At 47.6% G+C, this 17,597-nt stretch overlaps 1 protein-coding gene across 2 annotated transcripts in view; it reads left to right on the forward strand.

Annotated features, from left to right (window-relative positions):
- The first annotated feature begins 6,243 nt into the window (after positions 1-6,243).
- PPP1R9A (protein phosphatase 1 regulatory subunit 9A) overlaps positions 6,244-17,597 on the forward strand; it is a 134,706-nt gene continuing 123,352 nt past the window's right edge. Inside the window, exons 1-2 of one of the 2 annotated variants that reach the window (XM_075271786.1) lie at positions 6,244-6,506; positions 10,716-12,240. In XM_075271786.1, the coding sequence (XP_075127887.1) occupies positions 10,864-12,240 (1,377 nt within the window). In that variant the 5' untranslated portion in view covers positions 6,244-6,506; positions 10,716-10,863. The remainder of the gene's footprint in view (positions 6,507-10,715; positions 12,241-17,597) is intronic. The other variant, XM_075271787.1, reaches the window with a different exon arrangement.

Consider the following 17,597-nt stretch of genomic DNA (forward strand, 5'->3'; position numbering starts at 1 on the left):
AGTAGAGTTGAGTGATCAGGATAGATCAGATCCCCATCGGCGATCGAGCAAATTTAACGATCGCGATTGGCTGGAAAATGATCGAAAATCGGATTTTGAAATGTCAAGATTGGCTCAACCCCACTATATATATCATATACAATGAGGGTTGAGTGATCGGGAAAGATTGGATCCTGATCAGTGATCGAGCAAATTTCATGATCGTGACCGGCTGTAAAACGATCGGAAATCGGATTTTAAATATCAAGATTGGCTCAACCCATGTTGTCAGATCTTACTCAGATGTAGTGTGTTTGACCTCCTTTATTCCTCCGAGTCACAGCGATTCGCCATGACGTGCACAGGTACCATAGGACCCAGGGTACGCCAAGAAAGCCTTCTTTCCACCATTACTCCCCCACCACCAGCCTAAATTGCTGGCACTTGAAACAAAGAGATCATTGATTCAGGTGACATGCACCAAATTCTGACCCTCACACCAGTACGGCACCACGGAAATCTGAATCCAGCCATCTGACCAGTCTATGAAAAGTCTGACCCTGACTAGGATATTATCGATAACCAGGCTCGATGGAGTCGCTCCGATCACTGGATTCTCCCATATAACGTGAATCTGATTTACAAAAATCCTGTCGCTGTATTTTATGCTGCGCTCCTGGGTCACCTGTGTAATGTCCATAAAGGGAGCGCCAATCCAGAAAGGAGGAGTCCGAGGAAAACTTACCTGCACAATACACTTGGTGGTGAGACTGGTCCGTGAATCAAGTAGAACATGGTGAGATTTTTTTCAGCACAAAGCCATAGTAAATTGCGTGTGTAAACATGACTATTGACTACTGAGGATAGGCCATCAATACTGAGCCTTGGACAACCCCTTTAATGTTCCCTAGGTGTCCCATAAAGTGAAAAGAAGCGCGTGTTTCCCTACTCTTTTTTAGGTTAGGGGATTACTTTATAGGCTATTTCCTGATATAATTTATCATATGAGATTTCAATAATAAAAAAACACTTTACTGCCATTTACCTCACCAGCCCCTTATTACCTCGTCGCCCCTCTTTCTTCCCCTCCCTACCATGTACCCCATCACCCCCCTCTTATTACCTCGTCGCCCCTCTCTCTTCCCCTCCCTACCATGTACCCCATCACCCCCCTCTTATTACCTCATCGCCCCTCTTTCTTCCCCTCCCTACCATGTACCCGATCACCCCTCTCTTATTACCTCGTCGCCCCTCTTTCTTCCCCTCCCTACCATGTACCCCATGACCCCCCTCTTATTACCTCGTCGCCCCTCTTTCTGTACCTCCCTACCATGTACCCCATCACCCCCCTCTTATTACCTCGTTGCCCCTCTTTCTTCCCCTCCCTACCATGTACCCCATCACCTCCCTCTTATTACCTTGTCGCCCCTCTTTCTTCCCCTCCCTACCATGTACCCCATCACCCCCCTCTTATTACCTTGTCGCCCCTCTTTCTTCCCCTCCCTACCATGTGCCCCATCACCCCCCTCTTATTACCTCATCACCCCTCTTTCTGTACCTCCCTACCATGTACCCCATTACCAGACCTTTGTTGCCCCTCTTTCTTCCCCTCCCTACCATGTACCCCATCACCCCCCTCTTATTACCTCATCGCCCCTCTTTCTTCCCCTCCCTACCATGTACCCGATCACCCCTCTCTTATTACCTTGTCGCCCCTCTTTCTTCCCCTCCCTACCATGTACCCCATGACCCCCCTCTTATTACCTCGTCGCCCCTCTTTCTGTACCTCCCTACCATGTACCCCATCACCCCCCTCTTATTACCTCGTTGCCCCTCTTTCTTCCCCTCCCTACCATGTACCCCATCACCTCCCTCTTATTACCTTGTCGCCCCTCTTTCTTCCCCTCCCTACCATGTACCCCATCACCCCCCTCTTATTACCTTGTCGCCCCTCTTTCTTCCCCTCCCTACCATGTGCCCCATCACCCCCCTCTTATTACCTCATCACCCCTCTTTCTGTACCTCCCTACCATGTACCCCATTACCAGACCTTTGTTGCCCCTCTTTCTTCCCCTCCCTACCATGTACCCCGTCACCCCCCTCTTATTACCTCGTTGCCCCTCTTTCTTCCCCTCCCTACCATGTACCCCATCACCCCCCTCTTATTACCTCATCGCCCCTCTTTCTTCCCCTCCCTACCATGTACCCGATCACCCCTCTCTTATTACCTCGTCGCCCCTCTTTCTTCCCCTCCCTACCATGTACCCCATGACCCCCCTCTTATTACCTCGTCGCCCCTCTTTCTGTACCTCCCTACCATGTACCCCATCACCCCCCTCTTATTACCTTGTCGCCCCTCTTTCTTCCCCTCCCTACCATGTGCCCCATCACCCCCCTCTTATTACCTCATCACCCCTCTTTCTGTACCTCCCTACCATGTACCCCATTACCAGGCCTTTGTTGCCCCTCTTTCTTCCCCTCCCTACCATGTACCCCGTCACCCCCCTCTTATTACCTCATCGCCCCTCTTTCTTCCCCTCCCTACCATGTACCCCATCACCCCCCTCTTATTACCTCATCGCCCCTCTTTCTTCCCCTCCCTACCATGTACCCCATCACCCCCCTCTTATTACCTCGTCGCCCCTCTTTCTTCCCCTCTCTACCATGTACCCCATCACCCCCCTCTTATTACCTCGTCGCCCCTCTTTCTATAACTCCCTACCATGTACCCCATCACCCCCCTCTTATTACCTTGTCACCCCTCTTTCTTCCCCTCCCTACCATGTATCCCATCACCCCCCTCTTATTACCTCGTCGCCCCTCTTTCTTCCCCTCCCTACCATGTATCCCATCACCGCCCTCTTATTACCTCGTCGCCCCTCTTTACCATGTACCCCATCACCCCCCTCTTATTACCTTGTCGCTCCTCTTTCTTCCCCTCTCTACCATGTACCCCATCACCCTCTCTTATTACCTCGTCGCCCCTCTTTCTTCCCCTCCCTACCATGTACCCCATCACTCCCCTCTTATTATCTCGTCACCCCTCTTTCTTCCCCTCCCTACCATGTACCCCATCACCCCCCTCTTATTACCTCATCGCCCCTCTTTCTTCCCCTCCCTACCATGTACCCGATCACCCCTCTCTTATTACCTCGTCGCCCCTCTTTCTTCCCCTCCCTACCATGTACCCCATGACCCCCCTCTTATTACCTCGTCGCCCCTCTTTCTGTACCTCCCTACCATGTACCCCATCACCCCCCTCTTATTACCTCATCGCCCCTCTTTCTTCCCCTCCCTACCATGTACCCGATCACCCCTCTCTTATTACCTCGTCGCCCCTCTTTCTTCCCCTCCCTACCATGTACCCCATGACCCCCCTCTTATTACCTCGTCGCCCCTCTTTCTGTACCTCCCTACCATGTACCCCATCACCCCCCTCTTATTACCTTGTCGCCCCTCTTTCTTCCCCTCCCTACCATGTGCCCCATCACCCCCCTCTTATTACCTCATCACCCCTCTTTCTGTACCTCCCTACCATGTACCCCATTACCAGGCCTTTGTTGCCCCTCTTTCTTCCCCTCCCTACCATGTACCCCGTCACCCCCCTCTTATTACCTCATCGCCCCTCTTTCTTCCCCTCCCTACCATGTACCCCATCACCCCCCTCTTATTACCTCATCGCCCCTCTTTCTTCCCCTCCCTACCATGTACCCCATCACCCCCCTCTTATTACCTCGTCGCCCCTCTTTCTTCCCCTCTCTACCATGTACCCCATCACCCCCCTCTTATTACCTCGTCGCCCCTCTTTCTATAACTCCCTACCATGTACCCCATCACCCCCCTCTTATTACCTTGTCACCCCTCTTTCTTCCCCTCCCTACCATGTATCCCATCACCCCCCTCTTATTACCTCGTCGCCCCTCTTTCTTCCCCTCCCTACCATGTATCCCATCACCGCCCTCTTATTACCTCGTCGCCCCTCTTTACCATGTACCCCATCACCCCCCTCTTATTACCTTGTCGCTCCTCTTTCTTCCCCTCTCTACCATGTACCCCATCACCCTCTCTTATTACCTCGTCGCCCCTCTTTCTTCCCCTCCCTACCATGTACCCCATCACCCCCCTCTTATTACCTCATCGCCCCTCTTTCTTCCCCTCCCTACCATGTACCCGATCACCCCTCTCTTATTACCTCGTCGCCCCTCTTTCTTCCCCTCCCTACCATGTACCCCATCACCCCCCTCTTATTACCTCATCGCCCCTCTTTCTTCCCCTCCCTACCATGTACCCGATCACCCCTCTCTTATTACCTCGTCGCCCCTCTTTCTTCCCCTCCCTACCATGTGCCCCATCACCCCCCTCTTATTACCTCATCACCCCTCTTTCTGTACCTCCCTACCATGTACCCCATTACCAGACCTTTGTTGCCCCTCTTTCTTCCCCTCCCTACCATGTACCCCATCACCCCCTCTTATTACCTTGTCGCCCCTCTTTACCATGTACCCCATCACCCCCCTCTTATTACCTTGTCGCTCCTCTTTCTTCCCCTCCCTACTATGTACCTCTTCACCCCCTCTTATTACCTTGTCGCCCCTCTTTACCATGTACCCCATCACCCCCCTCTTATTACCTCGTCGCCCCTCTTTCTTCCCCTCCCTACCATGTACCCCATCACCTCCCTCTTATTATCTCGTCGCCCCTCTTTCTTCCCCTCCCTACCATGTACCCCATCACTCCCCTCTTATTATCTCGTCACCCCTCTTTCTTCCCCTCCCTACCATGTACCCCATCACCCCCCTCTTATTATCTCGTCACCCCTTTCTTCCCCTCCCTACCATGTATCCCATCACCCCCCTCTTATTACCTCGTCGCCCCTTTTTACCATGTACCCCATCACCCCCCTCTTATTACCTTGTCGCTCCTCTTTCTTCCCCTCCCTACCATGTACCCCATCACCCTCTCTTATTACCTCGTCGCCCCTCTTTCTTCCCCTCCCTACCATGTACCCCATCACCCCCCTCTTATTACCTCATCGCCCCTCTTTCTTCCCCTCCCTACCATGTACCCGATCACCCCTCTCTTATTACCTCATCGCCCCTCTTTCTTCCCCTCCCTACCATGTACCCCATCACCCCCCTCTTATTACCTCATCGCCCCTCTTTCTTCCCCTCCCTACCATGTACCCCATCACCCCCCTCTTATTACCTCATCGCCCCTCTTTCTTCCCCTCCCTACCATGTACCCCATCACTCCCCTCTTATTATCTCGTCACCCCTCTTTCTTCCCCTCCCTACCATGTACCCCATCACCCCCCTCTTATTACCTCATCGCCCCTCTTTCTTCCCCTCCCTACCATGTACCCCATCACTCCCCTCTTATTATCTCGTCACCCCTCTTTCTTCCCCTCCCTACCATGTACCCCATCACCCCTCTCTTATTACCTCGTCACCCCTCTTTCTTCCCCTCCCTACCATGTACCCCATGACCCCCCTCTTATTACCTCGTCGCCCCTCTTTCTGTACCTCCCTACCATGTACCCCATCACCCCCCTCTTATTACCTCGTTGCCCCTCTTTCTTCCCCTCCCTACCATTTACCCCATCACCCCCCTCTTATTACCTTGTCGCCCCTCTTTCTTCCCCTCCCTACCATGTGCCCCATCACCCCCCTCTTATTACCTCATCACCCCTCTTTCTGTACCTCCCTACCATGTACCCCATTACCAGGCCTTTGTTGCCCCTCTTTCTTCCCCTCCCTACCATGTACCCCATCACTCCCCTCTTATTATCTCGTCACCCCTCTTTCTTCCCCTCCCTACCATGTACCCCATCACCCCCCTCTTATTACCTTGTCGCCCCTCTTTCTTCCCCTCCCTACCATGTACCCCATCACCCCCCTCTTATTACCTCTCGCCCCTCTTTTTCCCCCCCTACCATGTACCCCATCACCCCCCTCTTATTACCTCATCACCCCTCTTTCTGTACCTCCCTACCATGTACCCCATCACCCCCCTCTTATTACCTCGTCGCCCCTCGTTCTTCCCCTCCCTACCATGTACCCCATCACCCCCCTCTTATTACCCCTCTCTCTGCACCCCCTCACCTCCCCCCATCTCTCTTCTCCTGCCCTGGCCCCCATGCTGCAGCCCCCCGTCCTCTATAACACATGGCTGCTCAGCTCCATATTGTCGTTTTTTATTCAAGCCATGTGTGTAGCAGCCGCGCAGTACTAGGCAGCGCTGTAATGGTAGGCTCCACACCCCCCGCAGCTGGCGGGAATGGTCTCTCCCGAGCAGAAAGCCGAGCACAAGGGCAGCGCAGTCCCGGGCATTGCTGACACTGATGGCTCGCTGAGTGGTCGCCCGCATTGCCCAGCTGTGCCTGACACATGAGGGAGGCTGCGGGAGAGAGAGATGGGGAAGTGGAGCTGCAGCACTGAGTCATGAGGAGGAGGAGGAGGAGGGAGACATCATCCCCTGTGCACACACATCCAGCACCGTGCACCCTGCTGCAGAGCCGGCTCCGCAAGGTAACCGCACAGGGGGGGCACTGCCATGTCTGATCAGTGCTGGGGGGTCTGCTGCTGCTGTGCCCCCTCCTCATAATGGGCTTTGTTCATATGTCAGCCAGTGTGTCATATACATGTATGGGGCAGTATACAGATAGCACTTACCCTGCTGCTACATGTATGTGTCATGTAGGGGAGCAGGAGGCACATACACATGGATACACATACATCTATATACACATACACTCACATGGACACAGCTGTATACATACACATAGATATACACACAGCTCTAGATACAAATGTATACACACACATACTGTATATATGTACACACACTGATACACAGCGATACATCTACACATCTGTCTGTATATAATCTTACACACACACACACACATATATATATATATACACACACACATGCTATTTAGGTAGACTACACAGGCATACACACATACATACACATATTTACTTATTTACTTACAAATGCACATATATATATATATATATATATATATATATATATATATATATTCAATTATATACACATATAGTATACATTCATATACACATCTATCTACAGATACATATATGCTGCTTATACAGACACATGCAGCCATACAGATAAGCTGTACACCTATGTGCATGCATACAGATGTATAGACATACATAGAATACAGGTATTAGCACATGTATACAGATACACATCAGTACAGTCATCTGTATGTATTGTATCATCACCACGATGACCTGTATATACTATATACCTATGTGTATTTGTGTGCTTTTTGTACCCTGTCCATACATACGCCCCCCCCTTCTCCCATGATCTCTATATACCATACAGGACAGTCAACCATCTTCCATCACGGCAGAGGATACGGACAGACGTTAACCCTTTACACATTAACCCTCTGTAGTCAATCATTCCTCTCCCTCATCCTCGTGACTTGTTTTGCTGCAGGTGGAGCAGGATTTGTTGTGTACTGAGCCCTGGGAGTAATGCAGCGAGGTCCATGCCTGGGACTTATCCCGCTGCCTTCATTACGTTACGTATTCTCCGGGGCTTATCACCCTCCGATCTGCAGGATTATGACATTTCCTTAATATTAAACCTGGATTTTTCTTTATCCTTTGCCGTCATCTCTTCTTCTGGCGTTTTTGATTGCGGGATTGAGTTCCAGATTTCCATAGTCAGTGACCACAAACAATGGGAGCCATTAAATTCTAGGTACGGTAAAATACGTTTTTTGGGTAAGGACTGGCATTGTTTTTGTGATACGTTGGCATGTGTCACTTCATGGGCATTGTGTATGCGGACTATGGAGGCTTTATTATTAAGCAGGGCCATATTTCGCCTTTAAGGCAGACGCAGTCCTTCGGCTCGGTGCGACTTCATTAAATCCTTTAGTGTTCAGAGAGACAGTAACTCATCGTGAAGCTTCCCGGCCCATAATAGTCGCTGCGGAAGACGTGGATTAAAGCGTATCGCCTCCGTAAAAACAGAAAACAATCCTAATGGAGACGGGAGATCATCATTATACCGATATCCCAAAGGGTAAATGACGGTAGTGATGTCATGGGGATGTTTTTCAAAATGGTTGCCTTAAAGGGGAAGTTTGATTTGGCCAACCCCTAGTGAAATCTATTCGGGATCGGGCTAGAGCTCAGGAATATGGGGCTGTTTTTTCCGTCGTATTGACAGACTCCTTGCCGGAATGGCGGTGTACCCCTTTATACTCTTGGGGGTTTGCCATGCTATACAAATCCGCTACGGCATTGGGAAACAGAAACCGCAGTGTGTATAGGTATAACAGTATTGTGAAACGAAATTGGCGCTGCGATTGGTTTCTATAGTCAACCGAAACCATAGTTAACAAAATTTCAGTAGGTGCAATGGGGTCATGGTCCTTAAACTGGACAGGATTGTCATCTTATGGGTTGGGTATGCACTAATTTTTGAGCAGACATGTACAATATCTATGAATGTGTCCAGTTTCAGTAAATTTGGGGCAGATATTAATGAAAAGCACAGTTCACAGTGCAGCAGAATAGAAAATGAAAGTTGCGCTGTGATTGGTTGCATATAGTGTAGGGACCCCTATATAACCCCTATATAACCCATAAGGGGCCTCCGGGGCTGAGATACCTGGTGTATGTCACTGTAGTTAGCTAGAAGGGAACGTCATTCGTAACGCCACCAGTATGGCGGAGACCTGAGTGCATGTAAACATACCGCCATCCCCCTCCACTTGACTACAGTCCTTGAGGTGACCTGTTCTTACGCAGTGTACAGTATAGCTATAGTATACGGTATGTGCACTGCTATTAGGAACCATAGACGCCCCCGCCCGCCTCCCTTCCTCCTTCTAGGCCCACGTCAATAAAACTTACATGGAGAGTAAATGGAATCATTCAGCAACACAAGGGTCAGGACAGAAACTCAATAGGTCAATCAGCGCGGCCGTGCGTAGTGTAAGTGCTTAGATGTAGCAGAGCCCAGGTTGTGTGGTGTCATGGGGTACTGTTTGGGAGAGGCCTAAGGCCGTGTTCACATCTGCATCGGGGCATTTATTCTTTTGCTCCGTCACAGGGACAGTAGAATTGGAAAATGTTCCGTCTTTTTGACAGACAACAATAGATCCCGGGGGACCCCATTGCCTATAATGGGGTCTGTCAGGAGTCCATTATCTTTTTACAGGGATCACCAGGCGGCAAAGTCGGGCATTCAGGACTTTTTCGTCCAGGATTTCTGCCGGACTCTGCGCCATAGGCTCTGAACAGAAACTCAGCGCAAATTGAAGCTCCTGGGACCAAATGCAGAATTTGGAACAGGACCCCCATTTACCATGTGTTGTCTATAATATTAATGTTGTAGAGAGGGCTTTGGGCCCCCCTCAGGCTCCAGGGCCTGGTAGGGATAGTTACCTCTACAGTCTCTATAGAGTCAGCAACCTTCGGCGCTCCAGCTGCTGTGACACTACAACTCCCAGCATGCTCCATTCACTTTCATGGGAATTCCAAGAACAGCAGAGCCAGTATGCATGCTGGGAGTTGTAGTTTTACAACAGCTGGAGTGCCGAAAGTTGCCTACCTTTGCTATTGAGTATATTAGATGAGGTAGAGTTGAGTTTGTTAGGTGTAATGGGCAGGGTTTGGGACGTGCAGCAGAGCTGAGTTTGGTGGGTGCAGCAGAGCTGAGTTTGGTGGGTGCAGCAGAGCTGGGTTTGGGACGTGCAGCAGAGCTGGGTTTGGGAGGTGCAGCAGAGCTGGGTTTGGGAGGTGCAGCAGAGCTGAGTTTGGGAGGTGCAGCAGAGCTGAGTTTGGGAGGTGCAGCAGAGCTGAGTTTGGGAGGTGCAGCAGAGCTGAGTTTGGGAGGTGCAGCAGAGCTGAGTTTGGGACGTGCAGCAGAGCTGAGTTTGGGACGTGCAGCAGAGCTGAGTTTGGGACGTGCAGCAGAGCTGAGTTTGGGACGTGCAGCAGAGCTGAGTTTGGGACGTGCAGCAGAGCTGAGTTTGGGACGTGCAGCAGAGCTGAGTTTGGGACGTGCAGCAGAGCTGAGTTTGGGACGTGCAGCAGAGCTGAGTTTGGGACGTGCAGCAGAGCTGAGTTTGGGACGTGCAGCAGAGCTGGGTTCGGTGGGTGCAGCAGAGCTGAGTTTCCTAAATGCAGCAGAGCTGAGTTTTGGAGATAGTAAAGCCAAATGAGAGATATACCATGGCTGAGTTTGTGATCTGTTACAGAGCTGGCTTTCGGAGATGCAGCAGATCTGAGTTTGGGAAAAAAGCTAAGTTTAGAAGACGCAGCAGATAGAACTGAACTGAATTTAAGCAAAGCAGCAGAACTGAGTTCCGGACATAAATCATTGGAGTTTAGGGGTCAGAGAACGGCTGAATTTGTCTGATACAGAAGAGCTAGGTTGGCGACTTACAGCAGGGCTGAGTTTGTTAGATGCTTTGGGACGGAGTGTTCCTGATGTCACCATTATCTGTACATAGGTGAGCTCACGGGTACTTTGAGCTCTGTTATATATTTTATGGTCGAGACATAGTGATCTGCTTTTGCCCTTCCACCTCCTATAACAAGGTAATATGTGATTTATCAGGTTTGTCTCCATTTCCCTTCACGTAAAAACCACAAATATGCTATAATTAACCGAATAAGCAGAAGAAACGCTATATTTATCTTGATAAGCATCTCTCATATAATTTCTTGTCTCTGTCGCAGCTTGTCTTCAGGATTTTTACGAGGTCTGACTGGAAGAGAGGCATGTAATTGCAGCGATATTCCAGTTGTTACCCCACGAAATCCGCATGACAGGAGACCTCTGAGGAACGCGTCTTAGTCATCATGCACATTGTGCTGCTCTGCTGAAATGAACATGATGAAGACAGAAGCCACAGGAGAGCGTTCGAACCTGAGGAGCGCCTCACCCCACAGGAATGCCTATAGGACAGAATTTCAGGCTCTCAAGAGCACTTTCGACAAACCAAAATCAGATGGAGAGGACAAAGCTAAAGACGAGACTGATGTGCCGCAGACCCAGCAGACGAGGGGACGGAGGTATGGCTCCAACGTCAACAGAATCAAAAACCTATTCATGCAGATGGGCATGGAACCCAACGAAAACAATGGCGTTCCGACAAGGAAGTCCAAGGGGACTCCATCCTCTCCTCAACGGAGATCAAAGCCTAGAGAGTTTGTGGAAAAGAAAGAAGCGTCGGATGTAAAACCCAAGACTACGGTTTCGGAAAGAATCAGTCGCTTCGACACTTTGGATGGACCTTCGTACTCTAAGTTTACAGAAACGCGAAGGTTGTTTGAACACAGCACCAACGACTGTGGGGCGAGCGGCCGCTACGTTTCCAAGAAGGATAGACGAGGATCTGGTGAACTTCTAGATGAGGGGAGCAGGAGTAAGTCTAATAGGGGGAGCAGTGATTCTTTGGACAGCTTGAGTTCCAGGACGGAAGCTTTGTCCCCAACCGTGAGCCAACTTAGCGCTGTCTTTGAAAACAGCGATTCTCCAAGCCCGAACGCCCTGGAGAAAAATGAAAATAACGAAGGGTATTCGGTAACGGGACATTATCCGCTCAATATCGCACCTTCTTCTGTTGACGGTTACGGGCAAAATAAAGACTCAAATTCTTGGTCTCCGCCATCGGAAACGGACACGGATACGTGTGTGGAGAACTCTCATCAGAGGAGCGCGTCGCGAGAAGATGTTCACCTCAACGCTAAAGAGGTCAAGAGAGAAAAGAGCGTAGGCTGCAGTACCTCAAACGACAACCTATCCACCAAGAACAATCTCGCGGATGGTTCCGACGACGCGAGACACATAGCGAAAAAACCCGAGCACATAACACAACACAATAATCTGTCCGAAGACTCACTGAATGCTTTTGATAGGACTAAATCAGGGGACTCGCCAACACCCTTGGAAAACAATGACAACTTTCCGACCAACCGTAGCCACGGAACCTCCACGTCTCTCGATGTCGGGACAAGTATCGGCAGCGACTTGAATTGTCTGTCCACCATCCAGTCCTATGAACACTCTGACTATAATGTTTACAGGGTGCGCTCGCGGTTTAACACCGACTGGGAGGAGACAGAACCGGGGGACGACGACGATAGTGATGAAAATAAGTCTTATGAACCTGACATGGAATATTATGAGATAGCGGGATTGCCGGAAGAAGAGGAAGTTCCAACGCAGAGGAAAATTAAATTTAGTAAATCACCGATCAAAGTAAGACAATTTTTTTAAATGTAATTATTCATGTATTGATCACATTTGTAGATTCATCGATTGCATTTGTTTTTTATCTGGTTGTGTCTATAAACCAGAACGTAAGGTCCTGTGCCTGGTACACAATGACAGGGGTGGCACTGCTGCGCCATTCAAAGTGTATGGGGGATGGTGAAGATGGCAAGTGGTGTAATTGGCTATCTCCATCAGTCCCATGGAAATTGAATGGGGCTGTAATATGCATTACTTCCATCAACTTGAGGACGAGAGACTCTAATTTCCATGACTGGTGGGGATCCCAGTGGTGGGACCTTCAACGATCACCTTGTGGCGATAAGTTTAGTGAACTTCTCACCAATATAATAGAATATTACCGGTTTAGTAATACGTCCTATTTTTGAGATCCCTGTCCTCACTCCCAAATCTCTGGGTTCAGTTCCCGGAAAACCAGACTACGGCCCGTGTAGTAACTGGAATTGTCCCATTAGTGGTTGCAACTTTCATGGCAAATAGATCAGATATCACTGGTCATAAATCTGGTCATACATGGTTCAATCTTCCTGCCCAGTATGATGATGAGTGAAATTTTGCCCACTTCAGAATGGGGTGGGGTAATCAGGTTCTCATCACCCAAAAAAAGACGTGTGTGTGATGTAAGTGGTCCTTCTATTTTGAGAGTAGCCAGATGTCGCTCCACCAGTCCGTAGCCGCGAGACATATGTCCATCTTTGACCAGCTGCTGAATATTAAGCAATTGTTTTTAGGAAGGAGGAGACTGCGAGATATTTTTATTTTAGGGATTCTGAGACTTGTCACAAAGGCTTCAGTAGCGGAAGCTTCTTGTCAGTGGTGGAAGTTCTTGTAGGCCCTTGGTGGCTTCTTTATTGTTGAGCGTTGTGGTGGATTTGTTGGCGTTTTCCAGGCCCTATACATATATGTCTTAGTGGTTGTTTTGTATGTCTTGCTCCTTATCTTAAAGAATCACTTAAACTAGGAATTTACGATCTCAAATGTGAAACCGAAGACGGAATATACTGTAGATTGTTGAACGTTTTCCTGACGTCTCACGTTTCCTTCGTGAGTCATTCTGTAATGTTGCTTCTACTGTTACGGCTTTTATGTTATAGTAAGCAAGGTGATCGCTGGAAACGAAGAGGAAATGGAGACGTGGCTTTTGTGTATATAGATATTTGTGTAGAAAATAAGTGTGACCGATGAAGACTTGCTAGCCATGAACGGGTCCGTAGACCCTATAGACCTCATGGATATCAAGTGTCCTTCTGGTATCTGCTCCATCCAATGTGTCCTGCTCAGCGACCGCTACAAAATGTATCCACAGGGTGTAACCTTTACTATCATGGCCTATGGGTAATTTAATGTCTTCATTTTCCACCATATTGTATCGATATCCCTTTTGATAAACACTGCCCTGACGCACCCAAAAAAAGGGTGTTGGGGGCGAAGATCAGCAAAAAGTTGCAAATTTCTGCACAGAAATGTACTTACCTAACTTTTTTACACCAGAAAACTGGTATATCAGTTTATTTTATTTTGTAATCTTCATCATGTTTAATGTCTGTGTAAGTAGCTGAGAAGATTCTTGTTGATCCCTGTATATCGCTAGTCCTTCCCTCAGCTGATACAATTGTATCCAATTTAGACAATGCTCTGTGAGCTCGGCACATCAGCTGCACCTGCATACTTAGCTACATTGTATCAGTCTAGACTCCGGGCTGTTTGGCTCATAGAGCATTGCCTAGGCTGGATATAATTGTCTCCAAGAGTTTTCTCATTCACTGACAGTAAGCTGAGATCTCGAGGAGGAGGACATTATACAGGAGGACATAATATAGGAGGAGGACATTATACAGGAGGACGTTATATAGGAGGAGGACATTATACAGGAGGACGTTATATAGGAGGAGGACATTATACAGGAGGACGTTATATAGGAGGAGGACATTATACAGGAGCATGTTTTATAGGAGGAGGACATTATACAGGAGCATGTTATATAGGAGGAGGACATTATACAGGAGGACGTTATATAGGAGGAGGACATTATACAGGAGGACGTTATATAGGAGGAGGACATTATACAGGAGGACGTTATATAGGAGGAGGACATTATACAGGAGGACGTTATATAGGAGGAGGACATTATACAGGAGGACGTTATATAGGAGGAGGACATTATACAGGAGGATGTTATATAGGAGGAGGACATTATACAGGAGGATGTTATATAGGAGGAGGACATTATACAGGAGGATGTTATATAGGAGGAGGACGTTATACAGGAGCATGTTATATAGGAGGAGGACATTATACAGGAGGACGTTATATAGGAGGAGGACGTTATACAGGAGGATGTTATATATGAGGAGGACGTTATACAGGAGGATGTTATATAGGAGGAGGACATTATACAGGAGGATGTTATATAGGAGGAGGACGTTATACAGGAGCATGTTATATAGGAGGAGGACATTATACAGGAGGACGTTATATAGGAGGAGGACATTATACAGGAGCATGTTTTATAGGAGGAGGACATTATACAGGAGCATGTTATATAGGAGGAGGACATTATACAGGAGGACGTTATATAGGAGGAGGACATTATACAGGAGGACGTTATATAGGAGGAGGACATTATACAGGAGGACGTTATATAGGAGGAGGACATTATACAGGAGGACGTTATATAGGAGGAGGACATTATACAGGAGGACGTTATATAGGAGGAGGACATTATACAGGAGGATGTTATATAGGAGGAGGACATTATACAGGAGGATGTTATATAGGAGGAGGACATTATACAGGAGGATGTTATATAGGAGGAGGACGTTATACAGGAGCATGTTATATAGGAGGAGGACATTATACAGGAGGACGTTATATAGGAGGAGGACGTTATACAGGAGCATGTTATATATGAGGAGGACATTATACAGGAGGATGTTATATAGGAGGAGGACATTATACAGGAGGACGTTATATAGGAGGAGGACGTTATACAGGAGCATGTTATATAGGAGGAGGACATTATACAGGAGGACGTTATATAGGAGGAGGACGTTATACAGGAGCATGTTATATATGAGGAGGACATTATACAGGAGGATGTTATATAGGAGGAGGACATTATACAGGAGGATGTTATATAGGAGGAGGACATTATACAGGAGGAAGACATTATACAGGAGGATGTTATATAGGAGGAAGACGTTATATAGGAGGAGGACATTATACAGGAGCATGTTATATAGGAGGAGGACATTATACAGGAGGATGTTATATAGGAGGAATACATTATACAGGAGGATGTTATATAGGAGGAAGACATTATATAGGAGGAGGACATTATACAGGAGGATGTTATATAGGAGGAATACATTATACAGGAGGATGATATACAGGAGTATGTTATATAGGAGGATGTTATATAGGAGGAGGACGTTATAAAGGGGGTCACTATACAGAAGTAGGACATTATAAAGGAGGACCCTTTCAAACCATTAACCACGTAGAACTCGCATTACACAGAACAGATGTATTGTAAGATGTTACTATAGGATCTGTAGGAAGTGGTAAAGATCTGGATCACTACTGTGTCTGAAAACTGCAGGAAAAGTTTGTGTGGCATTGCAGCAAGGGGTTGTCTAGTTTAGAAAACTCATTTCCATACACCCTATTGGGGAATTCTGTGTTAATAGAGGGGCGTTCTCTCTTCAGAATCCTCATCTCTAAGCTTTAGCGAAGACTATCTCTTACTCTGGAGGACCAGTCAGGGAAACGCGTTGAGTAGCCACAGTGTAATACTACTTTCCACCTGTGGTGGTGCTGCAGAGAAACTGAACACTTACTACCAGACTTCCTGTCACATGACAGCTGATCGTTGGGGATCTGCACTTCATCAATGACCTTTCTAACAAAGCAGAAATTGTCCAAGCCGAGAATCCCTTTAATAAAGCCAAGTATGTAAATCTTCTTAGAGCCCATGACAGAACTGATTGTAAACAGATAAACTTGAGCTCGTTCTACGGAAGGAGGAACTTGGTTGACGCTGAAGAAAGCGATTTTATCAAACTGGTTATTTCTCTTTTACATAATTTTCACCATAGACTAAATTTTCGTCAGCACACAGGTCACACTTGTCTCCATACACATAGCCAGAGCTTTGTATGTGGTGTCTCAAGCTAGAAGTGTCCATACAAATCTTGACCTTGAGTCCTTGAAACCTAAAAAATAGTCCAAGCCTAACCGGGAACCGCCATCTTATTTGGAATCGTCCAGTGGTTAGAAAGCTCCAGCAATGGATGACCTGAACCCCTAGTTTTTTCAGATTTGTTTGGCATCACCTATAGGTATCTGATCTTTATAGATCAAGACCTATTGTAGACTATATCCGTAACACAACGTTACTCCAATTTCTCTAGCTCAGGAAATTTTTGTGCACCTCATTTGGAGGTCCTGAAATGTTTCTGGTTTTCGGTGGGCAATCCTTGATGTATTGACTACCTGGCGTTATCTTGGAACTTTTTGTGCCCTTCATTTGTTTGATCTGAAACTTTTGCTGTCTTTCCTGGACAACAAGAACATCTAACTTGGTACATCGACTACATGACTTCTCAAATTTTTCCAGCCCGTTAACATGTTGAACATCGCATTTTGTGGTTCTGAACCTTTTGCGGTATTTGATGGGCACCAGCAACACTTTATTTGATGCATTAACTACATAGTTCTTCAGATTTGTCCCGCTTGGAAACTTGTTGTAAATTGCGTTTTGTGGTTCAGAACCTTTAGCAGTTTTTGGTGGACACCAACATCATTTTGCTTCTTGACTTCTCGAGTTTATCCAAAACTGGAAACTTCTTGTGCTTGATGTTTGGTTCTTCTAAAGCTTTTGTAGTCTTTGGTTGGATGCGTTGTCTACTTGGCTTCTCACATTTGTCCAGTCAGGACATTTTCTGGCTGTCGTGAACCTTTTGCATTCTTTGGTGGGCACCAGCTACACTTGGCTTGATGCATTGGCTTCTCGAATTTGTCCAGCTCGGAAAGTTGTTTTACATTGCAGTCTTGGTTGGACGTCTTCTAGTGTGTCCTGCCTCCATGAATGGGTTACATCAGATGTTTTTCTATGTTCATTTGTGGTTTCCATTCATAGGCATTAAGCACAATTGCTGGATTGTTTCTACAATACATCACAACTGGTCTAATTGACCAACAGTGGGGCCTTGTCTTGGTTTTGGTGTCAGATCTACTGTATAGTACTATCACTACCCTACAAGATCATTATGGACTGACCCAGAGGAGTGGTTTCCATACCTTGGGTTGGGGTTGTAGATGAC

This window comes from Leptodactylus fuscus, chromosome 4, assembly GCF_031893055.1.
Source record: "Leptodactylus fuscus isolate aLepFus1 chromosome 4, aLepFus1.hap2, whole genome shotgun sequence".
Taxonomy (NCBI): domain Eukaryota; kingdom Metazoa; phylum Chordata; class Amphibia; order Anura; family Leptodactylidae; genus Leptodactylus; species Leptodactylus fuscus.